This window comes from Petaurus breviceps, unplaced genomic scaffold, assembly GCF_028583685.1.
Source record: "Petaurus breviceps papuanus isolate PSGF00001 unplaced genomic scaffold, PetGlider_PUasm1.0 229, whole genome shotgun sequence".
NCBI classification, from domain to species: domain Eukaryota; kingdom Metazoa; phylum Chordata; class Mammalia; order Diprotodontia; family Petauridae; genus Petaurus; species Petaurus breviceps.
This window is the reverse complement of record NW_027185903.1, coordinates 13,878,314-13,906,277: the sequence shown is the minus strand read 5'-3', so window position 1 is coordinate 13,906,277 and position 27,964 is coordinate 13,878,314. Positions and strand designations below refer to the sequence as shown.

Here is a 27,964-nt window from a genome sequence, read left to right as displayed (position 1 = left end):
TCCATTTGAGTATTAAGTGCTGTGTTTAAACTTGATGTAACTCTGGGGTAGATTCAATTGTGATCCAGGGGTGGGGAACTTTTGACCTTATTGTGCTCTGTGATTGACAAATGAAGGTACTTTACCTATGTTTGGAAAATAATCTCCATTTGAGAAGAGGGGTTTTGTGGTGGACCAAATGAAGGTATAGCCTAGGGGTGGAGTAGTATTTAGAACAGGGACTTTGTAATTGATTGAATGATTGGAAAGTCCTGGGGTGGGGTAGTCCTTGGAGATTATTTAATCACACTTAGTAAATGCTGTATTTTGAATGATGTCATGTTTTGATCTTCTCTGTTCTTGGTTTGTCACTGAATAAAATAGAGAGCACCTATGCTGGTATTTTGAACCTGGGAAGTTGCCTTTCCTTGGCATTACATTACACCATCCTAAATGTTCACATGGACTATTTGTGCCCGACCTGTGGTAGAACATTCTGACTCATAATGTTCTGATCAGCCCCAGTCATACACACTGGAACTTGGCTCTAGCATAGTGATGTCATTTTGGTCCTCTTCCAAAACAAAGGACAACAACCAACCAACGAACCATTAAAAATGAAAAAATCATAGCATTATTTTCAAACTAGTCTTGACTTCAGGGATTTCCAAAGGTTCCCTGACCATACCATGAAAAGCACTACCCTAGAAGCAAATGGAAACTTTTCTTTTGGGCATTTAAAGCCTTTTGGTACCTGAGCCCTATTTACCTTTATGATCTTATTAAAATTACTCCTTTCCACACACACACACACACACACACACACACACACACACTACAGTCTAGCAAACTGATTCCTTTCTCTTCTTCACACATAACACTTTTATCTCATATCTATGTGCCTTTCTACTGGCTGTCCCCCTTCCTTGGAAAACAATTCCTTCTCACCTTAGTCTCTCAGGAGCCTTAGTTGGCTTCAAGGCTCAGCTCAGGGGTTCTTAATCTCTTCTGTGTCATGAACCCCTCTGATAGTCTGATGAAGTCTGTGAACCCCTTCTTGTAATAAGTCTTTAAATGCATAAAGTAAAATAGACAGGATAACAAAGGAGACCACTTATAATGAAATAAAGATGTAATTTTTTTCCCATCCAAGTTCACAGATCCCTGAAACCTATCCCTGAAGCCTAGTGCAAAGAACACTTCTTATACATTGCAATAACAATAATAGCTAACACGTATAGAGCATCTAATATGTGCCAGGCACTGTGCTAAGCACTTTACAATTATTATCTCATTTGGTCCTCCCAACAACCTTGGGAGATAGGTGCTGTTATAATCCCCATTTTAGAAATGAGGAAACTGAGGCAGAAAGAACTGACTTGCCTGGGGTCGCATGGATAGTTAATGCCTGAGGCTGAATTTGAACTCAGGTCTTCCTGACTCTGGGTCCTATACTCTAAACTGATTCCCCTCTCCTGATTTCCACCCTCCCCCCAAGTTGCTGCTACCTCCTCCCTCATCATCTTTCATCTATTTCACATATACCTGCATATGAACACCTTCCCTGGGTAGCCTAAACGTTCTGCAGGGACAGGGACAGGGACAGACACTTCTGTCTCTCTATACCTAATGCTTAGCGCAGTTCCATGGACACAGAAGGTGCTTAATAAATGCTTGTTGGTTGACTTCATCACAGTAGAAAATGCTAATAAATTTTTAGAACATCTGTTCTGCAGACTATACCTTCCTTATTTGCAGAAGATATTTGGTAAAAATAAGGTTGAAAGAATTCCCTGTAAGAATTTTATGTAGTTTTAAAGTGTGTGTGTGTGTGTGTGTGTGTGTGTTGACTATTAACCTAGCTGCCCTGACTGCTAGCTTAGGTACAGGGCAGTGGCATACGTGGCAATACTCTGCACCCTCATTATTCTCCTTGTCATACTAGACCGTAGGTGAGTTTGCTGCTGCTGTGTAGCAAGTTCTCCTCCATTGATCTATCTAGCTGCCTTGCGTTTCACCTATACTCATGCCTGTTTCTGGGAAAGATAAACAGAGAATAAAAGTCAAGTCAAAATTAATGATACAGAATGGGACACATCGTGAATCACCTGAAAATGGTTTTAAAATGTCTAACAGGTAGTCCACATTTTATTTGTTTCAAATCTCATCTGTCTGTTTACCCCATGATGCCAACAAAAACAAAGCCCACAGCTTCTGTTCTTGATATGCTCACATATCAAGTTCAGTGTCTTGCTCAGTCTCTCCAGGTTTTCTAAGCTTATCATTTTGTCTTCCTGTGGAGGAATATGTGGAGCAATGCCACACAATGGTATGTGGATGTCAACCATGTAAATTATACAGTGACCCAACACTTTCCACTGATCTACTAAATGGAAAATCCAATATCCCTTTCTCAGTCCTTCTTTTTGACTTCTCTGAATCCTCTGACACAATTGATCATACTTTTTTTTCTTGGTACTCTCTTCTCCCTAGGTTTTTAGAGCACCACTCTCTTCCTTCCTGTCTCTAAGAGTACTACTCAATCTCCTTTGTTGGATCCTTATCCAGGGCATACCCTATAAGTCTCCACAAAGACCCTCTTCTCTTCTCCCTCCTTCCCTTGGTGATGTCATTCGCTCCCATGGATTTAATTACCATATCTATGTTGATGATTCTCAGATCTACTATTCTGCCCTAACCTCTCTACTGACATGTCTCTACTGACTGCTTTCAGACATTTTGAACAGTAGACATCTTAAAACCAACGTGTCTCAAACTAAACTCATTATCTTTACCCCAGAAGCTTTCCTGCCACCCCCATAACTTCCCTATTACTTCTGAGAACAAAACCATCCCCCCAGTCCCTCAGGTTTGTGACTCAGATGTCATCCTCAATTCCTTACTGTCTCTCATTTCCCTCTCTCCTGTATCTTCTTCCATATTTACCCCATATCTGTGGCCAAGACCTGCCAATTTCACTTTTGAAACATCTCTTGAATACGCTTCCTTCCCTCTGACACTGCCATCACTCTGGTGCAGGACTCATCACCTCACACCTGGACTATTGTAATAACCTGCTGGTAGGTCTACCTGCCTTCAGTCTCTTCCTCCTTCAATCTAACCTGCATTCAACCACCAAAGTGATTTCTTCTAAAGTGCCCATCTGATCATGTCACTCTCCCCCCTCAAAAACTCCAGTGGCTTCCTATAACCTCCAGGATCAAATATAAAATTCTTTGTTTGGCATTTAAAACCCTTCATAACTTGGGACCTTTTCACCTTTCCAGTCTTCTTATACCTTACTCTCTACCACACACTCTTTAATTCAGTGACACTGGCCTCCTTGCTGTCCCACAAACAGGACACACCTTATCTCTTGGCTCCAAACATTTTCTCTGGTTGTCCCCTGTGTCTAGAATGCTATCTCTATCTCTGCCTCCTGGCTTCCTTCAAGGCACAGCTGACATCCCACCTTCTACAGGAAGACTTTACCAATCCCTTTAATTCTAGTGATATCTTTTAATTATTTTCTATTTTTTCCTGCATATACCTTGTTAGTATATATTTGATTTTGTTGTTGTTTGTTTCTCCTGTTAGATTTTATTCTCCTTGAGGGCAGGGACTGTCTCTTTCTATCTCCAGTGCTTAGCACTGTGCCTAGAACTCAGTAGGCACTTAATAGATGTTTACTGACTGACTGACAGTAGTAATATAATTTTAAAAATCCTATCCATGACTTCATCTGTGTAGGGAGCTCCCAAGTAGAAACATTCTTCACCAATGCCAATCAGCATCTCCTCTGCAACTCATAGTCAAAACAAACAATATAAATGCACAGCTAAAACATGTTTTACACCATTATGGTCTTAGACGCATATCACATGGCTTCCAGAAATATGCTGCAAAGAAAGCCAAAGAATGCCTGTAAATGATGGGGGGGAGGGTGAGGGGAATGGGCAGGGTCTGGAAAGTGGAAAAATATATTGATTTTAATTGCGGTTCAGTTAGGTCATTTGGACAATACTCTAACAAGAGAAGATTCAACTTATTGGAGTAGGGATTCCTTTAGTATATGGCCACTGAGGTCCCTCCTGACTTTCAAATCATTCTGTTAGTTTGTGAATTTAATATCGTCTATTGGGTCTCTTTATCAAATTCACAAACTCACAGAATGACTTGAAAGTCAGAAGGGACCTCAGTGGCCACATTTTAAAGGAATCCCTACTCCAAAAAGTTGAATTTCTTCTTGTTAGATTTAACCCAATGCTTTTTTTTCTGTCCAGATCTTATTGGATCGTGATTTTGTCATCCAGTGCATTAGTTATCCCTGTCTTGTGTCATATGTGAATCTGATGAATAGGCTATCTATGCTTTTATCCAAATCATTTGTAAAAATATTAAATATAGCACAGGGTCAAACATAGACCACTGGGGTTCTGCCCTGGAGACCTCCTGCCATATTGAAATTGAACCATTAGCAACTACTCACTGAACTCAACCAGTTCTAAATCTATATGTATCATCTAATCTACTTGCTTCATAAAAACAGAATGAGATATTTTATTGGAAGATTTGCTAAAAATCTAAGCAAACTACATCTATAGCATTCTTCTCATCTACAATTTCATAATCCTATTAAATAAGAAAATGAAATTAGTCTGTCATAAAACTGTTCTTGATGAAGCTATGCTGGTTTCACTTTTCCCCTTTCTATTGGCAATGAGCCTTTTCCCCTCTTCCTACTTTAATGAGCCTTTCTAGAACTTTCCCAAGAAGCAAGGTCAAGTTCACTGGCCTATAGTTTACACACTCTGTTCTAGTTCCTTTGTTTGAAAATCAGTACATTTACCCTTCTCTAATCTTGTGACACCTCTCTTTTTTTATGACCTTTCAAAGATCACTGACATTAGCTCAGTAATTACATCTGCAAGATCTTTCAGGACCTGTGGATGTAGTTCTTGACTAGGCAACTTAGATTCATCAAGGGCAGCAAGGTACCCTCCTACCATCTCCTTACTTAATTTGGATATCAAGACCTTGTTAGTCATTTTTGTTCTGTCATTTCCAAAATGAGGGACATTCTGTTTTGCAGAGAAAATAGAAACAAAGTAATTCCTTGGCTTATGTAATGGGAATTTGAAGATCTTCCCTGCCCCTTAATAGACCTAGGGGAGCTTGAAGACCTTCCCTGCTTTGAAAGTAAACTCTTCCCCCTAATAGGCTGAATATAATCATATGGAGCCTGTGATGGAAGGAGTTTGCTGAAGGGTAGAGCAGAGCCACAGGAAGCTGGGAGTCAGAGCTAGACAGATGGTGGGAGAGAGAGGAGCTCAGGCAAGGAGATAGATTTGTGAGTAGATATTGATCTAATATTGGTTTGTGAAAAGGCTAAAGGATGCTGTGGCTCCCTATGTTGTTATGGCTTTTTAATATCTTTGTTACTATGATGGAATTGGCTTACTCTTTCAGGATTTGGTTTTCTGGTGTCTAAATAAATGTTTTGGTTCTGTCCTCTATATGGAGAATCTGTCAAATTTTGCGACTGAGCACACTATACAGGAATATTTATAGTCATGGTCAGTGCTGTAAATATTGCACTGGCACTATCCTTCAAAGAATGGTACCTATTTACTTCTCTTTTTCCCACCATGATCCTTCACAAACCCCATATTCCAAACCCAGTGGTCTCTACATCTTGTACCTTGAACACATCACATTCTTTCCTATGTAGTTTTGTTCATGACATTCCTTCCTCTTCCCATCCACCTCTATCAAATACTATCCCACTTCCTCATTTCTATTTTTGTCCAACCCTTCCCAGAAGGTGCAGTTCAAGGCCTACCTTCATTAGAATTTCCCCAATCATCCCAGCTTGTGATAGGATCCTACAGCCCTCACTCTGTGTCCTGCTCATTCCCACCTGGCTCCATGCTACTTTGTGTTCTTATTTACTTTTTGTCTGTATGTGTCCTATCTCCCTGACTATGAGTGTAAATTCAAGAGGGACAGACAGGAAACCTATCTCACACTTCCTAATATCCTCAGTGCCCAACACAGTGTCCTACAAATAAATCAATAAGTATTTATTGGTAAAGATGATACGACTTGATACTGTTACTTTGAATTCCCTAGACACAGACCAACTTATGGTGGAAAGGAAACCAAGGGTAAGTGTATTAAGTTACAGGAATAAATGAGCCTAGAATTAAGCATTTGCTGTTAGGAATACAAAAATGAGTAATTCAAGCTTAGAAAATCCAGAACAGAATATATTTTCAGTTCCTCATTAGATCACATTCATCCATCATGTATTCAGTAAGTAACCATTTGTTACATAAGATAATCAAACTAAGTTCCACCACACCCTCAAGGACTTTACAATCTAGGTCTCTTGCTTAATTCTCATCAAGTTCCAGGTACAATTATCAGTGCTTGATTTCAGAACTGTTTCTGTGCACTTAGTGTACAGAATTAATGCCCCTCTCCCAGGAATACAATGACATCAGCTGGCACCATAATTTTTAGTAGGAATCTCAGTTTTCTTATGTATTAATAGTACATTTCTCTTCAAATAGTAGATTTGTTTCAAAAAGAAAAACAAAAAAATACCTTCATTTATCCTTTAATGCTCTAATTGTGTGACGATTTAAAACACAAAGATTCTTTCACAAGATCAGATGATCCCTAGTATGACAGATGAAATTTCACAGAAGGTTTTTACTTCATACAGTGGTTTTTAAAAAAACCAAACATATTATAATGGATCTGTGTGAAAATGCACCATGTTATAATAGGATTCAACCCCAACTTTTTATGGGAAGTTTTAGGAGAGGGAAATGCCTCATTTAAAACAGACAAAAAAATCAATAAACCTCCTGTGAAGACTTCTGTCATGTTTGGAAGTCTATCTATCAAATAAATTGTTCTGGGAACCTCAGTGAATACCAGGTCAGGTCACAGATGAGGGGCAAGGTGAATGATGCTCAGCAAATTATTGACTGAGTTTTCCTTAGGCGATACAGAATTCTGACATACTGATTTTTCATTTTTCATTCAGGGCTCTGGATAATGCTGCAGCAAGAACATGTCAATAGGGCTATCCCAGCTGTCAATGTCAATATGATCAGGTGCATTAAATTACACAATCTGAGTTTGCCAAGATATCTCAGGTTTCTTAGGTCAAGGCTGCAAATACACACTTCTGTGGTACTGAAGGGGAACTAAAACATATGGGGTGGTAAACCAGCATAGGGTCATTCAATTCTTCTGGTCACAAGAAAGTCACAGTAGTTAGAAGAAAGGGACATTACTGGCAGATGGTATAAATGGCTCCAGGTAGCAGCACATAGTGCTCTCCTGGGAAGACGAGTCAAGGGTGGGGATAACTATTCTCTACAGCTGGCATCAATATACACTACAGACTTTATTTTGAACCTATATCATGTATTATATAGCAGAGTGAGGCACAGAGGGCTATGATATAAACTATACACGTGTCTCATCCGTCCCTTGCAGACTGCTTTGTACACAGTAGCTGCTTAAAGAAGCAAGGAATTAACTAAGTTACCTGGCTAATAAGTATTGCATCTGTTGGATGTCTCTGTAATCCCTATGCCTCCGTTCCTCATACTGAGTGGCCACTCCACGGCATCTTTCCTACCTTTCACATGCCTGCTTACCATGTCTGCACCATTCCTATCTTATTCTGGGTGTGGGGGCCACTGACTCACTGCCTTTTGTGACTACTGCTGTCATCCACCATTTCCACAGATCTCTTCTTTGCAGGTAACCTGCAAGGTACCGACAGAGGCGAGTTCTATACCTCAAGGCTAACCAGGAGGAGGCGCTCTACAGGCCAGTGCTAAAGAATTAAAACACCTACCAAGCTTCCCTCAGGGGATTCTTTAAGGAGGCCACCATATTTTTTTTTAAAAGAAGAATTTATGAAGATGAATAGCTATAATTTATGCATCTAGAGATGCAAATGACAGAACATAGCCCAGAAAACTGTGAGATAACAAATTAAACACCATCCAGAACAATTAACAATGAACAGTGATTTCTGACAAAATCTTTTATAAAATAGCACAAAACATAGAAAGGAGCTCCTAGAAAAGGGAGAGTAAGGAAGGGCTAAAGAATTGGGTTTCACTGGCCTAAAGAAAAGAGGGCTGAGGTTAAGGCCTGGGGAGGTCAGGGTTGCACCAGGGGCTGCTGCAAATGTAGACGGGATTGCTGCATAAGTGACAGCGACCAGCTGCTCTCCCTTTCCACCGTGGCCAGGAAAAGACAGACTGGACTTAAATTAGCAAAAGAGGGATTCTGATTAGAATTCACAAGCTAGAGAGGGTTGAGAGACACACTAGGCTGGATCACTAATGGAAACCACAGAACCTCTTTAAAGAAAGAGTATAGGCAGAAATCTTTCTGGGTGGTTTAAATGTAGTTTTGCTTGAAGGCAGAAGAACATAAGGGATGAACTCTCAATGGAGTCTATTTATTCCAAAGGAAATACTATATTTTTCCGGTGATCCTTATGATAAAATGCTCTTTAGATAGGAGATTAAGAGAGAGAGAGGGTAAGAATAAAAAATAACTATAACCTACTCACCTTGGAAACTTTGCCTTGTGATTTGGCACCACGGGAAATTGGCCAATAGTGCTTTCAGGAAGTTGTCTCCATCCTTGCCCATTAAGGTCCTTTTTCCAGCCTCCTGATTCTATGATTTTTTTTTTCTTGTTAATCCTAAGGATGAATCAGAAATGGAGAGAGCTGATAGGCAGAACCTTCAAGTTTCACATTTATAAACTGGCTTTCAGTGGGGATATGTGATGTGACCAAAGTATACATAAAAAAATATTGAGAGTCTAGAAGGAAGGCATCACCATCAAAGTTGAAATTCAAAACTTAAAATGTTCATTGATCAGCAAAACAGTATTAAGAATGGGAAAATCTTGTTTCACTGGTACATACAAACAAATACCGTAGGGAAATATTGCTGATGCAAGAGTATTTTAATAGATGGCTCCCTCTTGGTTGAGTAAATACCCCTTCCCCAATTACTTAAGTATTGTAGAAAACTAGAGGCATTTACAAAACAGATTCATTCAGACTCAGCATAGCTGAGTCTTTTGATAAGCAAAGGAAGAGTATTATATTGTCACTAAATTTTACTTTCATTTGTGGGGGGGGATAACTGAACATGACTAACAATTATGTAATTCTCAAAAAAATTTCTATTAAAAAAAAATCAATGTCACAACACAATGGAACAAGTTAAGTGGGAAAACAAAAAGGTCCCAGATTCTGAACCTAGGGCTTTGTCCTAGTTCTGCCAATAACAAACTGTGTGGCCTCTGGTAAATCACTTTGCATATCTGGGCCCTAATGTCCTCAGTGGCCATTCCATACACCTGTAATACACCTTGTCCTTACCCCTTACTGCCTCCTAGAGTTCTTTTCTTCATTTAAGATACAGCTCAGGCACTATCTTCTGCCTGGTAGTTTTCCCCAAACTACCTTTCACATTTGCGGTTAGGGTTGCCATGCCCCTGTGTAAAATCTGTGTAAAATTGTTTGGCCTTCCCTCTGTACCAGAGAAAAAAGTCTGAATTTTTTCTTTTGCTTTTATGGGGTGTTTACAATAGCTTATTGTAAACTTTGGGTCAAGTATTTGGTCCTAAATTCTGTATTGTCTGCTGGCCTTCTTGTGTTGCCTGTGGCTTTTGCAAAACCCTCCAAAAGTCCCATTTAATTATTATTGCTGACCTGCTATATATTGAAACCAGGATGGGGAAAATCACAATGTGGAAGAGATAACTACTTTTCATATATTTGTATTAATTCAGTTTGTATATTTGCTATACATATGTGTATATTTTGTAAATATTGTTTCTCTCATTAGAATATAAGCTTCTTTCAAAAACTTTCAAATTAAAAAAATATTTAACAGAAGATTATTTCATTCTTAGTAATTCTATCCCCAGTGCCAAACATAATGCTTGGGAATAAGTGCTAAATAAATACTTGTTGATTAATTGATTTGTACAATGAGAGGATTGACATAGAAGATCTCTGAGGCTCCTTACAGCTCTAGATTTTAATGAATCTATAATTATTGGGTATTCTAGAAGGCAATTTCTTTCTGTACCTGTTTCCTAAAAATTCGGTTTCTCTTGAAACATGCATATTTTAAACAGCAGTCTAGTTATGGACGTCGGTTGCTGAATTATGTTATAGATACAGGTACATTTTTCATGGGACATGGATCTTAAGGACTAAATCCCACATCCCCACGCTTTTACAAGTTGAGACAGAAGTCTGTCCTGTTTTCCCCAAAATCCAGGCCCATAGCCACACAATGAAGATATATTCCTATGCTGATCTTCAAAGACTATTGAGAGGAAGATGGTTATTTGCCCTTCCAGATTGCAGAGGAAGGAAGGAGGCAAGTATTTATTAAGCTTCTCATTTATTAAGCTCTAAATATATACCAGGGACTGCACAAAATACTTTACAAATATTATCTTATTTAATCCTGGGAAGTAAGGTTCTATTATCATCCTCATTTTACAGTTAAGGAAACTGAGGCAGAAAGGTTAAGTGACTTGTCTTGGACCATATAGCTAGTATACATCTGAGATGAGATTTGAACTAAGGTCTTCATGACTCCAGGCCCAGCATTCTATTCATTGCAACAACTAAATGTCTCTAGTGTTGCTTTCTCCTGCTTCTCTTCTTTACTATTACTGATATTTTCAGCCATTTCTGATCTATAGCCCTTCCTCAAATCACCACCACTGCCCACTGTTGTCAATGCTGTTAGGTTTTGTTTCTGCTACTCTCTTCCTTCTTACCTCCTTTTTAAAATTTTTTTGCTTATATGTCTCCTGTTGCTTCCACTCTGCTCCAGAGTAAAAATAAAGATCTTTATAAATAGAGTTGCATCGTAAGTTTTAGATTCGAAATGTTCCTTAGAGATCATCTATAGCTAAGCTTTTCATTTTATAGACAAGGAAACTGAGGTTTATCAACAAATAGGTCAGCCTTTCTACCTGCTTTCTGTATGACCCCTGGACAAGTTATTTAACTTCCTGGGTCTCATTTTTTTCTCATTTGTAAAATAAAGGTGTCGGATTAGACGGCTTCTAAGGTTCTAAATCTATGATCAATCAATCAAATGATCTACAAGCATTTATATTTATTAAGTACTTGCTATATGCCAAACATTGAAGTAGGCACTAGAGATCCAAAGACAGAAAGGAAGAAAACCCTGCCCTTAGGATGCCTGCATTTCATTTGAGGAAGGAAAAAAATAAACATTAATAAAATGTACAAAATATTACACAAAAGGAATATTAGTTAAATTCTGGGGAGCATCTGGGAGGATATGGGGAGACTTCATGGAGATGTCAGTTGAACAGAGCTTTGAAGGAAACGGGAATCTAAGGAGAAGATGAAGTGGGGATGCCTTGGAGGCATGGAGAACAGTTAAGGTAAAGGAGACAAGAAATGGAGAGCAGAATGTAAGGAAGGAACAGCACAGAGGCTCATTGGGCAGGACCATCGAGTTAGGAAGGGGATTAATGGATTATAAATTTAATGAAGGTGTGTGACATGGTCACACCCACACTTTAGGAAAATTGTTTTGGCAGCTGTGTGAAAGAATCCTACAAACCGATGAGTTCATGAGTCTACGACCTTATATTTCTAGGGGCTGAGGTTAGGCAGGGGAGGACCTACTCTGAGGAATTCTGCTTAGAGACCCAGAATTTAAGCAAACCAATTTAAGTAAAGCCAAGGTGGAAAAATGAATAGTACACTACAGCAAACCTTTGACTAATCTTTTGAAATTAAGCCAGTTTTCACTACTGAACTGAAATTCACCAGCAAAGGACCCAGGCTACCTTTTCTTGACTTGGGTTATGCCTCAAGAGGCACTGAACTGAAAGCAGATGTCCTTGAGTTGAAAGTGAGTTAAACAAAGCTCTGTGTTCTCATCAGGGCCACGTGTCTGACTATGAGATAAGAAGCATGTCCCATGTTCCTGAGGATGAGGCAAAGACAACATGTTTTTCTTTTCAGTTGGATTCCCCATTTTCCAAACCTCAAAAACTGGCTGACCCCTGGTGGCATCTGTCTTAACCCTCTATTTCTCTGAAAAAAAAATCATATTTACAACTACTAAAGACTGCTGTCCCAGCCCTAAAAGGCCAACCTACTGATTAACTGCGTGATGTGTGCCTGAAGTCTAATTTAAGCTGAAGTATGAATCATATTTTTAGTTAATGAATCGTGCCCTGTTCACATGAGGCTTGCAAAGTTGGTCCAAAGAACAGCGTTTAACAGAGTCCTAAGTTCAGCCTTATGTGAGTCATATACTTGTTGGCAAAACTCTTTTCCTAGGATTCCCAAGTCTGTTAGCAATATAAAACCAAGAGCTAGAGATGAAACAGTCATGGTAAGGCATTTAAAGGTAAAGGAAGTGCACTTGAGCAAAGAGGGGACTGTTTCTAAATTAATCAGTCCCATCAATCAGCTCTCAAGGGTTTATTAAGTGTCTTCTCTGTGCACAGAGCTGGCAGAGAAAACCTTGGACTGAGATCTGAAGCACAAGATAAAAATAAGGGCCAGTCCTTGGAATGTAGGCCAGGGTGTTACAATCGCCAGGTCTGGACTTTGGGAAGTAAGCCATAGTCTTTCAGCACTACTCCATGGATGTAGGGTCTGCGACCCAGTGAGTTCATGTCTAAGTTCAAGCAGCATTTTAGACCCTTTTTTGGCCTGGTCATGGTACCTTAAGTTGGATGATTAGGCCCTAGTCTAAGAGGAGTCTTCCTCTGGCGCCTTCTCCATAGTATATGACCAAAGTTATCATCAACCTCATTTTTAGGTCCGACCCACAAAAAACAGCTTCATGGATGCACATTGAAATAAACCAGACATGTTCAACTGGAAAGCTCTAAAGCTAACAAATAATTCCTGAATGTTTGACACAATGGCCCTGTCATACCTTCTGTTCATCCCTACTGCCTTCTTAGACAAGAACAATGTCCCTTAGTTTGCTTAATAGGATGCAGGAGGTTCTGGAAAGAATTACATCACCCTTATGATAACTATAACAGTATGACAATAATAATCTATTGTGAATTCTTGCTTTTCATCACCAAGGCTCATTAAGGAAATTCTCCTCCCTCCCCCCTCCCCCCACAAAGAAAAATCTAATTTAAAGAAAATAAAGGGCAGAGGAGGGAGTACACTCATTTCTGATTTCTCCCTCTCTCCAGAACTACTGTCCACCCCCACCCTTCAAACAATTGCCAAGTCTTGATGTTTCTACCTTTGTAATTCCATACCTATTCCTGTCTCTCTGCTTCCCCATCATCCATCCAATCCAGGTCCAGATCATTACAATGGCACAGCTAAGTAGCAGCAGTGGGTAAAGTGCTGAGCCTGGAGTCAGTGAGACTCATCTTCTTGAGTTCAAATTTGGCCTCAGATGCTTACTAGTTATGTGACCCTGGGCAAGTCACTTAACCCTGCTTGCTTCATTTTCCTCATCTGTAAAATGAGTTGGAGAAGAAAATGGCAAACCCACTCCAGTATTTTTGCCAAGAAAACCCCAAATGGGGTCATGGAGAGTTGGACAGGATTGAAACACTTGAACAACAAAAACAACAGATGGTGACAACGGTTTCTTAGTTGGTACCCTGTACCCCATTTCAATGCCCTGTAATTCATCCTATATACCATGCACAGATTTATTTTAATGTAAGGCACTGCCCCTTTTAGGTACTGCCCTTTCACACTGGAGCAGTTTGGTGCTGAAAGGGGTGGAAAAAGTACTTTTGCAATAAAGAAGAATAACTTAATTGAACCAATAAAAGATGTGAAGTCTTACCTCTTCCACAAATGAACACTTTTGGCGGTTGAAAGTAATAGAAAAAAAGAACTTTAATAAAAAAGCCCTGCAATCTGAATATCAGGACAAAGTTTTCAGACAGGTGGCGAGCAATTTGGTTGCAAAAGGTGCAGAAAGTAAATTGTTGAATAAATGTAAGGGTTCAATCACCATGTAAAGGATTTAGGGTCATGTTTGTTTTGGATGTTAACAGTTTAAAGAGTGCAGGAAAAGAACTTTTATTTATTAAAAACTGCTAAAATATGGGTGGCCAGGTGGCATAGTGAGTAAGGACAATGGCCCCAGAGTCGGGAGACCTGGGATTGGTTCCGGCCTCAGATACTTGGCACCCACACAAAAATAACTGGCTGTATAACCCTGAGCAAGTTACTTAACCCCGATTGCTTAAAAAAAACCTGCTAAAATACTTGTCAGAGAAAGACTCTTTAAAGGGAACCTCTTTGAAAACTACAGAATGACTGGAGCAGCAGGACACTGTATCCCCTCCACTCAGTTCCATATAACTATTTTAAGGCTTAAGAAGGTAAAACTCAAAAAATGAAAAATCAAACAATTGGAGACTATGGGGTGATTAATAAAGCCCTTCCACATACTAAGTGCCTTTCATACACTAAGTGTTTAATAAATGCTGGTGCTTTGCATTATTGATCCACTCCATAAAATAGATACTCCTAACTGAAAATCACTTCTTTCTCTTCTCAACTCCATGGATAGCACTTTGTACCTCTTATTGGATCTGCATATTTTCTTTTAATTATAGTGACCTACATACATATTCTATGCCCTCTTCTATATTGTAAACCTCATTACAGCAGCGGCTGTTTGACTGTATTTATCCTCGCTGCCCCCAAGTACATTTTGTTGTTCAGTCATCTTCAGTCATGTCGAACTCTTCATGACCCCAGCCGGGTTTTTCTTGGCAAAGATACCGGGGCAAAGACAAGTCTCCCTAACTCTAGCTCTGGCTCTCTATACACCCAGCCACTTAGTTGCCCAAGCCCAAGTACATAGCACACACTAAATACTTATCATATATTAAATGTATGTTTCTAGAAATTCATAGTGGTATAAAAACAAGTGAATAAGCAAGTAAAACCATTCCTACCCAAGACTTCTAAGAGCTTTAAAAAATGCCCCCTCCCTCACATACTTTATTATTGAAGAGAACAGAGGGATGGACTGTTGTATAAATGTTATGTAAATATGAATCAACATTTTAAAGAACATCTAGTTCCATGTTCTTCCATCTTTATTGTTTTTCAAAAGTACGAGTAAGATCCAAAAAGATGAGGAGCAAGATTATCAACCCTACTTTATCTCTCTTCTCTCATCACAAATGAATACTAAACTGTCTAGAATAAAATTTCATAGAATTAAGGCATTTTGAAACTAGGGGGCAGCTAGTTGGCACAGTGGATAGAGTTCCAGCCCTGGAGTCTGGTAGACCTGAATTTAAATCTGGCCTCAGACACTTACTAGCTGTGTGACCCTCAGTAAGTCACTTAACCCTGTTTGCCTCAGTTTCCTCATCTGTACCATGAGCTGAAGGAAGAAATGGCAAACCACTCCAGTATGTTTGCCAAGAAAACCCCAAATAGGATCATGAAGAGTCTGATTTGACCGAAACAACTGAACAACAATCATCTAATCCAGGGTGTATAATGTAGTCCATTAACCCTTTGGGATCCATGGTTATTTCAAGAGGTCTATAGACTTGGATGGGAAAATAATTTTTCTTTATTTTCACAAACTTTATTTTCTTTATTTTCATGAACTCCCAACTAAAATTCAGCATTTCTTTTAACTATGAATATAGGTAACAAACCCCAGCAGTATTAGGACTTCACCAGTCTGTCAAAGGGAACCAAGACACAGGTCAGGATCTCTGATCAAATCTAATCCATTTAGTTACACAAATGGGAAACTGTGACCCAGAGAGCTTACGAGACAACTAATATTATTAATAGCAAACTATGAATATGAACAGTAACAGTAGAAAGGACAAGTTCCAAATACTGCTTAACCTTTGTGAATCACAATACGTCAGCAATCTAACCTTTTCCTCTTGCAGATGAGTAAAGTGAGGCCAATGGAAGTTAAGTGACTTGCCCAAAGTCAAACAGATGGCATGAGATTTGAATCTGGATCCCATGACTTTGGAGTTGGTGTTATTTCCACTCTTCCACATTGACTTGTATGACAAACTTCTGATTATTTTCCCACTGTCATTCATTGCCATGTAGGAGCTAGACAACCCTGTAGCTCTATGTTGGCTGAGATTTGATATTTCTTGAAAGAATTGCCCATGCAACATTCACATTCCTGATGCTCAACATCACATTTTTTTGGTTTTGCTCTTGTTTTGGCAAGAAGCCAAATGGCACTCGTGTCCTTCAACCTTTTAAACAAATAGGTTGAATAGTGCTAGCTGAAAGGAATTCAGTCCATCGAAACAAGCAAAAATATGTGTTAGAATAATAACGATATCACCTAACATTTAAATGTCTGCTTCATGTAAGGCACTGTATTCTGAATGACGTTTCACTGACAGTTGAAGATGATTCAAGCCATGTGACAAGCTTCATCTCCTATGGAACAATGTGGTGTGAAGCATTTTAATAGCTTGGTGATGAAGAGTCTAATTGATAATCCAGCTCCGAGGAACACAAAGATCTCTACTCTAATACTCTGATAGACAATTAGAGCTAGAAAGTACCTTTAGGATTATTTTGTTCAACTTGTTCATTTTACATATGAGGAAATTTAAGGCTTAAAGAATTTAGGTGACTTGCTCAAAGCTACCTAGTGAATCAGTGGCCGAATAAGGATGTCTTTTAACTATCTAATCCCTTAAGAAAGACTTCTGGCCTAGCTGGGACACTTAATAAGGACATGGGGGAATTTGAAGTAGAGGTAGCAGAGACCAACAAAAATGACCAAAATATGGAAAACAGAAACTATAGAGAAATTTTTCTTAGCTGGGACTATCCAAGAGATTTTTTTTTTCTCCTGGAAGGATGGTCTCATGTTCTCCTTTGCCACCAATGATAAAAAAAAAAAAAAACAACGCTAGAATGAACAAATGTAAATTGGCACATTTTTTATCCTAAGTTTACTTTGAAATGTAAATTTTTCATCCTATCTCTTCTCTTTGCTATATGACTTACAAATATGCAACTCAGTGTGGAAGAGTGGAAATAACACTGACTCCAAAGTCATAGGATTCAGATTCAAATCTGTAAGATTTGCTGAGTGCATACAGTGCTGAACTTGGAGTCAGGAAAGCCTGAGTTCAAATCCCATCTCAGACACCATCTGTGTGAAGCTGAGTATATCACTTAACTTTCTGAGCCTCAGTTTCCTCATCTGTAAAATGGGATAAGGATAACACTTATCTCAGGGTTGTAGAGACAATAAAATGAGATAAAACATGTTGCAAACCTCAAATTGCTATATACATTTTAGTTATTATTAGCTATTATTTTATAATTTGAACCACTGTCCTCAAGATTTTTTTTTAAATTTGTTGTTTATTTATTTTTAAATTTTTTTAAATTTTGAATTCTTTTGGCCATAGTCCCAACTTGTTCTCCAAAATGGCTGGATCAATTCAAAACTCCACCAACAACGCATTAATATCTCTATTTTCCACATTTCCTCCAGGTTTTTTAATTTTCCTTTTCTGTTATGTTAGCCAAACTCATAGGTGTCAGGTGACACCTCAAAATTATTTTAATTTACATTTTCCTAATCAATAGTGTTATTCTTCTAAAAACTGCCTGTTCATATCCTTTGACCATTTATCAACTGGGGAATGGTCTATACATTTATAAAGTTGTCTCAGTTTCCTATATATCTGAGAAATGAGACCTTCGTCAGAGAAACTTGTCAAAATTCTTCCTCAGTTTCCTGTTTCCCTTCTAATTTTGCCTGCATTGATTTTTTTTTTGTGCAAAACCTTTTTTAATTTTGTGTAATCAAAATTATTCATTTTATTTCCTGCGACCCTTCTATCTCTTGCTTGGTCATAAACTCTTGCCTTATCCATAGATCTGACATGTAAAAATTTCCATACTCCCCCAATTTGCTTATGGTATCACCCTTTATGTCTGAATGATGTACCCATTTTGACTTATGAGATACTGGTCTTTGCCTAGTTTCTGCCAAACTGCTTTCTAGTTTTACCAGAAATTTTTGGCAATAGTGAGCTCTTACCCCCAAAGTCCAGATCTTTGGGTTTATCAAACACTAGATTACTATAGTCACTTACTATTGTGTATTATATACCCCATCTATTCCACTAATCCACCATTCTATTTCTTAGTTGGTACTAAATTGTTTTCATGATTATTGCTTTGTAATATAGTTTTAAATCTGATACTGATAGGCCACCTTCCTTCATGTTTCTTCCATTAATCCCCTTGATATTGTTGACCTTTTGTTTTTCCACATGCATTTTCCAGATCTATAAAAGCATTATTTGGTAATTTGGTATGGCACAAAACAAGTAAATTAATTTAGGTAGTATTGTCATTTTTATTATATTGGCTCAACCTACCCATGAGCAATGACTATTTCTACAGTTGTTTAGATCAGTCTTTATTTGTTTGAAAAGTTTTTTTATTACTGTGTTCATATAGTTCCTGGGTTGGTCTTGGCAGGCAGACTTTCAAATATATTACGTTGTCTGTGGTTATTTTTCTTTTTTAAGCAATTCGGGTTAAGTAACTTGCTCAAGGTTACATGGCCAGCTATTTCTGGGTGTGGTGCTAAGTATCTGAGCCCAGATTTGATCCCCAGGTCATCCCAACACTGGGGCTGGTACTCTTACTCACTGAGCCATCTGGCCACCCCTAAGCAATTGGGGTTAAGTAACTTGCTCAAGGTTACATGGACAGGTGTTTCTGGATGGGTGATAAGTGTCTGAGCCTGTATTCGATCCCCAGGTCAACCCGACACTGGGGCCGGTGCTCTTACTCTCTGTGCTACCTGGCCACCCCTATTCCTATATTTTCTAGTGTTTATTTTAAATGGAATTTCCATTTCTATTTTTTCCTGGTGGGTTTTGTTGGCAATATATAGAAATGCTGATGACTTATGTGAGTTTATTTTATTATCCTGCAGCTTTGTTAAAGTTGTTAATTGTTTCAACTGGTTATTTCATTGATTTTTTAGAGTGTTCTTAGTATACCACCACATCATCAGCAAAGAGTAATAGTTTTGTTTTCTTGTTGCCCATTCTTATTGCTTCAATTTCTTTTCCTTGTATTCCTAATACAATACTGAATAATGGTTATAAAGGACATCATTGTTTCACCCGTGATCTTATTATTAGAAAGGCATCTAGTTTATTGTCATTACAAATAATTCTTGCTCTTGGTTTTAGCTAGAACCTACTTATCATTTTAAGAAAAGCTCCATTTATTCTTATGCTTTCTAGTATTTTTAATAGGAATGGGTGTTGTGCTTTGCCAAAAGCTTTTTTCTGAATATACCGAGATAATCATATGATTTTTGTTATTTTTGTTATTGCTATAACTAATTATACTTACAGTTTTTCTAATATTGAATTACTCTTTCACTCCTGGTATAAATCTCACACGGTCAGAGTGTATGATCTTTGTGATATGTTGCTATGAACTCCTAGCTAATATTTTTAAAAAGTCTTTGCACTAATGTTCATGAGGAGAATTGGACTATAGTTTTGTTTTTCTGTTTTTGCTCTCCCTGGCAATATAATAAGATTCTCTGAGCCCGCACACTGTACTCTATGACTGAACTCTTCCCTCCTCAGATCACAAGATTCCTCATCTGATGCTGCCCCTCTGGACTTTAGCATTTCCATCTTGCCTAATTCCCTTGCTGCCCACATTTCAATGTGGTCATTCTTGCTATTTTTTCTAAAGATTTAAAAATTTTTCTAGAGTACCCTACAAAAATAATGTACAAACATTTGAAAAACACAGAACGAAATGAGCTCAGATGAATGATAAATTCACAAATATGGGTCAGAATCTAAGGGAAAATGCTTCCATCTCACTTTGGACATCAGAGGGTACAAGATCTCTCAATCTGGGATCTAAGGAAAACTATTTTGTCAGTTTAGGATTTCTCTCTCCAAAGAGTAGATTTTTGAAAGCTGTTTATCCTTAACTATATGGGACAGAGCTTAACTTGGAGGCCATAGTCATCAACTTAATCCTTTGAAAGGTGCTGTTAAGATCATGAATGACGAGAAATCAAATAAGCTTAAATATTTCATCTGAAACGAGACAGCACCCAAAGCAGCAGCGATGGCTTTGTGGGGCTAATGCTGCGGATGGAATGGGTCCAGCATACTTGAAGAGAGCATTTTCATCTTTCAGCACCTAGGCAGGAATTTTTAAAAGTGTTCTCTTTTATCCTGACATTATTTTGAATACCACTTCTGGATAATAAAAGTGCTTTGCTGTCATTTAAAGAAGAATGAAAGATTTTACAACAAATTATTGGATAATGCATGCATTGCATAATCTGACAATTGGTCTATTGTTGTTAAGACAATTAAAAATATTTAACATGATTGCTCACTCCTTTATTGATGAATATTTACCAGGATCATACAAACTAGTCAAATGCTTAATTTTGGCATTTGAGGAAATAAAAATTGAGGACAATAAAGTTTGTGTGTGAAAAATCTATGGTTTCAGAGAATTAAATGCTTTTCCACTGGCACCCATTTTTAAATTTAAGGGGCACCATTGGTTAAAGGTATTTCTTCATAAGCTCTTTTGAAAAACACAACTGAGAGTTCTTAAATGACCAAATCTAGGAGTTCTTAAATGACTCATTCTCACATATAGGAATTGAACAAATCATAAAGAAACTATCAAAGGTGAAAAAATGAAAAAAAAAAACAGTCTGACAAACAGATTTACAAGTTAATTTTTATCAAATGTTTAAGAACAATTAATATCTATGCCATAAAAATATCCACAATTATTGACAGAGAAGATATTCTACTAAACTCCTTTTAATGAGACAATTATGTTTTTATAAAAAATCCAGGAAGGAAGAAACCAGAAATGGGGAACTTTATCAATTAAGCAAACAATGTAATCATACTAATGAGTGAATATCAATACAAAAATTTGAAATAAAATCTTAAGAAAGAAACTATAGCAATATAATAAAAAAAATCACTATGACAAAGTTGAACTCATACCGGGTGGCAAACATGGTTTAAAATTAGGAAAAAAAGTCAATCAAATGATAAAAAAAAGCAATAAAAAGCACATGAATATATTAAGAGCTATAGATAAAATCTTTGACAAAAGAAAACAACAATTTTGGCTAAAAAAAATTCCCAAAGCACACACATTGTAAGGTCTTTACTAAGTGTATTTTATACATATATAAATAGAGATAGATAGATACCCCAAAGCAAATGCTACTGTTATTTGCATAGGAGAAACAAGAGATTTCCCAATAAGTATAGCATAAAGCAAAGATATTTCCTCTTGTCTCCCAATTCCCAACTTATTATTTGATATAGTTGTAGAAATTCCAGTTATACCAACATGATAAGAAGGAAAAAGTAAAGTTGTAAACTTCTACAGAAAGTAGCTAAATCCATTTCTATTTTAAGATGGCATGGTTGCTTACTTAGAAAATATCAGAGAATCCATAATGAAATAAACACAACCATCAAAAGTTTCAGGAAAATAATAGAACACAAAATAACTTCATAAAAATAATTTACCTTTTTATACAATAGTCACTAAACGCATGAGGAAATAATGGAAAGGAAAATTCTAAAAATTGCTATTTACCAGAGATATTCTATGAAATAATTTCATGGTGCATACGGCATCTGAGAGTTAACCTACCAGGATATACTTAGTAGCTAAATAAATATAACTAAAAAACACTTAACAAAAGCAAAGAAAGATTTAAATGCTCAGAGAGATTTTTATAGATGAGCTCAACAAATATAGTAAAAATGATGTGACTACCTAAACTCGTTCATATATTATGTGTTATCCCAATAAAACTACTAAAGAGTTACATTACAAAATTTAGCAATAACAAATTAATTTGTACTCCATAGTATGGTATGGAGTCTCAAGAAAAAAGTAGGAATGAAAGGGGAATGGAATGTGTCCAAATAGATTATAAAGCAATAATCATCAAAACTCTTTGGTACTGGTTAAAAATAGAAAAGATCAGTAGAACCAGATAAATAAATAAATAAGACCCAAAAACAACTCAAAATAATAAGCCAGGTTTTGATAAACCCAAGAAACAAACTACTATTAGAAAAGTTCACTATTTGACAAAAACTGGTGAGGAAACTGGAAAGGTGTTTGAGAGAAAATTGCTATTTATGAACATGTTATACCACGTATCACAGTAAGTTCCAAATAAATACTTGACTTAAACATTAAAGTTTCCATCATTAAAAAAATAGAGGTGAACCCAAAAAGATGCATTTAAAAACTGTGACTGAGAAGGAATTAAGTACCAAGCAAAGGATAGTAGTGAACACAGGGATGAGACAGTTTTGATTACATTAAATAAATAAAAAGATTTCATAAAAATTTTCAAAAAAGATTTTAAAAAAAAATAATGTATCTAACTGCCCTGATGTTTTAGTACCAGAGGGCAAAATAGAGGTTGAAAGAATCCACCAATCACCTCCTGAAAAAGATCCCCCCCCCAAAACTCCTAAGAATATTATAACCAGGTTCCAGAATTCCCAGATTAAGGAGAGAATATTACAAGCAGCCAGGAAGAAACAATTTGAATATTGTGGAAACACAATCAGGATAACCCAGGATCTGGTAGCTTCTACACTGAGGGATTGAAGGGCTTGGAATATGATATTCCAGAGGTCAAAGGAGCTGGGATTAAAACCAAGAGTCACCTACCCGGCAAAACTGAGTATCATGTTTCAGGGGAAAATATGGGCATTAAGTGGAATAGAGGACTTTCAAGCATTCTTAATGAAAAAACCAGAGTTGAATAGAAAATTTAACATTCAGATACAAGAAGCAAGAGAAGCATGAGAAAGTAAACAGGGAAAAGAAATCATAAGGAACTTATCAAAGTTGAACTATTAACATTCCTACATGTAAAAACAATAATTGTAATTTATGAAACTTTTCTCAGTAATTGAAGGGATTAGAAAAAATACACACACACACACACACACACACATATATATATATATATATGTATGTCTATATATGATGGTATATGGGCATATGAATACATATGTGAATGTGTGTATATATGTTTACATGTATACATAGATAGAAGGCACAGGACCAATTTAACAGGAAGGGATGATACTTAAAAAGTGAAATTAAGAGGTGAGAATAATATAATGAGAGGAGATGGGGAGGGACAGATTGGGGTAAACTATCTCATACAAAAGAGGCAAGGGACAATGGTTACAATGAAGGGGAAGAATAGGAAGGCAAAAGGGAATGGGTCAACCTTATTCCCATTGAATTTGGCTTGAGGAGGGAGTGAAATACACACTAAATATGGTATCTCACCCTCTAGGAGACTAGGGGAGGGAAAGGGATGAGATGGGGGATGAGGAAAGGAGGGCAGGCTGGGGGGGAGGGAAGTTGGAATCACACACTTTTGAAAAAGGGGCAGGATCAAAGTAGAGAATAGAACAAGTGGGAGGTGGGATATGAGGGAGGGAAATATAGTCAGTCTTTTACAATATATCTACTATGTTATTGTTTTCCATTAGCCACACATGGACAACCTATACTGAACTGCTTATCTTCCCAGTAAGGGTGGGTGACAAGGGAGGAAGGGAATGAATCTGGAATTGAAAGTTTTAAAATCAAATATTCAAATATATATATATATATATGTGTGTGTGTGTGTATGTGTGTATACTATTATTAATACCATCTTACATGTAATTGGGAAATAAGATATACAGGCAACGAGGCATAGAGATCCACTGGAAAAGTCGAAAGGAGTATGGGAGAAAATATGGGACAGAGCGGACTGGAGGAGGGGATATCCTGTGGGACTGCTAATTTGGGGCGGTGGGTAGGGGAAAAATGGGGAGAGATTTTGTAACTCAAAATCTGGCAGAAATGAATGATGTAAATCAGAAGTTAAAGCATTAAAAAGTAAAAAATACAATGTATGTATAATAGAAAAAAAACTATTGACTAGGAATAATTTTTCACAGCAAATATCTCTGATAAAAGTAGAAAAAGTTGAGAAAACAGATAAGATTAAAAGAGTCTCACTTAGATGAACAGCCAGTCTATGAATGGAAAACATTTTCAAGAAAATAAATGAAAACTATCAACAATCATATAAAAAGGTTTTACAATTCATTAATAGGAAAGCTGAAATGAAAGCATCTCTAATAGTTCATGTTATGCCCATTAAATTGGCAAAGATAATAAAAAATGGCAATGGAAAATTATGGGAAAGACTATGGAAAAACAAGCACAATAGTACACTACGAGTGGAGTTCTGAATTGGTCCAACAATTCTTGAAAAGACTTTGTAATTATGCAAGATAAGTCACTAATAATCTTTGATGAAATCATCCAACTATCCTATTACCTGTCATCTACTCCAAGGAGTTCAATAAATATTTTATTTTAAAAAGTTACAAACTATTTCTGGTGTCTACATATATATAAAATACATACAAACACACGTAAGCACACATAGAAAAGCATACATATAAATACATGTATCATATAAGGTGTGTGTTTGTCTGCTAAATATTTATGCTGCATATATGCTTACAGGTACTTTGTTAGAATTTAAATTCATCGTGAGGAAAGATTCTTTCAGTCTTCATGATTCTGTTCTTCGCACCTACATACAGTTCCTGGAACATAGTAGGAGCTAAATAAATATTTGTTTATTCATTAGTAAGAAATGAGAATATAAGGAATTCTAAGAGGCACAGGAAATACTCATATAAATTGAAAGAGCAAAGAGAATAAAATGAATAGAACTATTTTGTTGTTCAGTCTTTTTAGTTGTGTCCAACTCTCTGACCCCATTTGGTTTTCTTGGCAAAGATACAAATATACATTTCCTTCTCTAGTTCATTTTAAAGATGGGGAAACTGAGGCAAACAGGGTTAAGTGACTTGCTAGGGTCACACAGCTTGTAAGTGTCTGAGACCAGATTTAAACTCATAAAGATGAGTCTTCCTGACTCTAGGTCAGGCACTGCTAGCTGCCCAAATAGATTAGAAATACATATACATGTATATGTATAGATAGATATATGTAAATACATATTCATGTACATACGCACACAATGAATGCAGTATTAATGAAAATAACACCAAATACATATATGCCTATATGTGCATGTACATATACACACAATGAATATAATAATATTAACGAAAATAACACCACAATGCCTCCAAACAGATTAATTATTATCTTTGTACCAAAGAGAAGAGGAGGAACATGTCTGCCTTCTTCCCGGGGGGGTTGGGGGGCTAGAGGACTACTACAGATATGGAGTGATGTTGTGTGTTTTCCTAAGGAGTTGGCCTGTTGTTTAGTTTTGCTTAATGATTCTGATGTTTAAAAAATTAACAAAAGTTATTTATGAAGAGAGTAAAAGGAGAGAAATAAAATGGCAGGATTTAAAATACACCAATCCTTGTCTTTTTTTTCATTTCATAGGTTCCTTTCCTTCTCCAGGGGCCACCTGAATATATCCACTCAAATGTCATCTACCTATACAACATCTCTGGCATCTGTCCATTCCTTTCACTCCATCTACCACTATCTTACTTCAGGTCCCCATCCCTGGTCATATGGACTAAAACAATGGCCTCCTAACTGGACTCCCTCCTCCTTTTCCCTCTTCCCCCTCCAGTCTATTTTCCACACAGCTGCCAAAGATACATTCCAAAATTACAGGTCTTACCATGGCACTCTCTTCCTCAGCAGTTAGCTACTTCCTCTTTCCATTAAGATAAAATATAAACCTCTTTTTGAAATTTAAAGCTTTTGACAATTTGCTTCCAACCTTCCTTTTTAGACTAATTCTATGATACTAGCCCTTCCCCACTCCAGTTTACAGCCAGCCAGGCCTCCTTGCAGGTCCCTGTCCATGCCTCTCCATCTCTTGTCTGTACACATTGGGATGAGCTGACCATCTCTGGAAGGCTCTCCTGTTTCTCCTTGGCTGGCCTTTGACGATCCTGACCTCTTTTCAAGGTTCCATCTTGTCAAGTGACACCTACAGCACATAGGCTTTAATTATCCCCATAATCATCAGTACTTACCAGACACTTCCCTTCACCCTTACTCACCAAAGCTTTTGTTTTGGTCTTTGACTTTGTGATAAGCTTGTTTAATTGGAGCAAGAAAATCTAGGAAATTATAGTTACTTTGCATAACCAAACATCTTATGTGACCTTGGACAAGTGATTTAACCTTTCTGGGACAGAGATGGGGAACCTGTGGCCTAGAGGCCACACATGGCCTTCTAGGTCCTTGGGTGTGGCCTTCTGACTTCAGAGTTCCAGTTTTACAGAACAAGTCCTTTTGTTAAGGGATTTGTTCTGTGAAGTCTGGATTCAATCAAGGAGCCTCACTTGAGGACCTAGAGGGTCTGTGCCAATCTGTGCTTCCACCTTTCCTCCAACAGGCTGGTTTGTCTTCACCACACAAGGATCACTCTTACAGCTTCAATGGCTTCCTCTAAAGTGATTCTATTTCTTCATCTGTACACAACTACCCACACTGACGCATAACATGAGTTCACTTCAGAACATCTCCTCAATGACATTCTAAAAACAGTAGCCTCCTAACTGTGAGCTTGGCAGGGGAGTCGAGAGAAGGGAGTAAACAGAAAATGAAGCAACAGCCCCAGGCAGAGTACACAACCGTGGAGACCCAGAGCAGTTTCTAACTTTGCATCACATCTCTCCCAACAGCACCCCCACCTACCAATCCAGTTTTCCTGTTGTGTAATTGTCAAGGACTGCCAGTGAATGTCCCGAATTCTACAGGTTTCATAACACCTGTTGCCTGTACCTCACAGGGTTGTTGTGGGGCTTAAGTGGAATGCTAATAGTAACCATTTATATGGCCCTCTCATTTTATCTTCAAGACAACTCAGTAAGGCAGGTACTATGTTATAAACGGTCTAGGAGAGCTTAGGTGATTAGCCCTGGGCCACACTGTTTACAAGTGCCTGGGGCAGGATTTGAACTCTTGTCTTCCTGACTCCAAGTCCAGCCCTCCATACACTGCACCTCCCCACTAACATAATAATATGGAGAAGAATCAATAAGTACTAAAATCCTACATAAATACCAGCTATCATTATTATTAGAATTGTCATCTGGAAAGGCTTCAGATTTTGCCCAGGTGAGGGCTGAATGAATGCTGATGACCACTGTAGGCAAGTCTATTACCAGAGCGTTGCCATGATTAATTTCTTTGTCTGCAGGAACTCACAAAGTTCCGGGGTCTGGGATCGTCAAAGACCACCCAGTAGACTGTAAGTTCCTTGAGGGCAGGGCCTATCTTTTGCCTCTTTTTCTATCCCCAGGACTTAGTACAGTGCCTGACACATAGCAGGGTACTTAATTACCATTTATTGATCAATTGATCAAAATACATAATACAGTATAGCATACAAGGTATAGTTTGATATAGTATAGATGGGTCAAACACAATGCTTGAGGGTCACATGTCACCCACAATACTCCCACTGCAGGCTGAACAAGATGAAAATGTAATTGAGAAATATCTAACAAGATAAGAGAACAATATAAAAATACAATAAAACCTAAATAATGTTAACATGTGGTTTTCTAAGTCGATACGCACACACAGGGCTCCCTTATGTGTGGATCTATTTGAGCTTGACATCATGGGTATAGTGGGGAGAGTGCTGAACTTAGAGTCAGAAAGATCTGGATTCAAATTTCGCCTCAGAAACTTATAGCTATGTGTCTCTGCATAAGTCCTTAACACCGTCGTGTACCAATTTTATTTGTAAAATGAGAAAGTTTCTTCTATCTGTGTGATCTTTTTTTTTTTTTT

At 37.6% G+C, this 27,964-nt stretch overlaps 1 protein-coding gene across 2 annotated transcripts in view; it reads right to left on the bottom strand.

Annotated features, from left to right (window-relative positions):
• GHR (growth hormone receptor) overlaps positions 1 to 27,964 on the bottom strand; it is a 354,244-nt gene that overhangs the window by 277,356 nt on the left and 48,924 nt on the right. Inside the window, exon 2 of one of the 2 annotated variants that reach the window (XM_069096239.1) lies at positions 8,591 to 8,725. In XM_069096239.1, the coding sequence (XP_068952340.1) occupies positions 8,591 to 8,672 (82 nt within the window). In that variant the 5' untranslated portion in view covers positions 8,673 to 8,725. Of the gene's footprint in view, positions 1 to 8,590; positions 8,726 to 27,964 lie in introns of those variants that run through there. The other variant, XM_069096240.1, reaches the window with a different exon arrangement.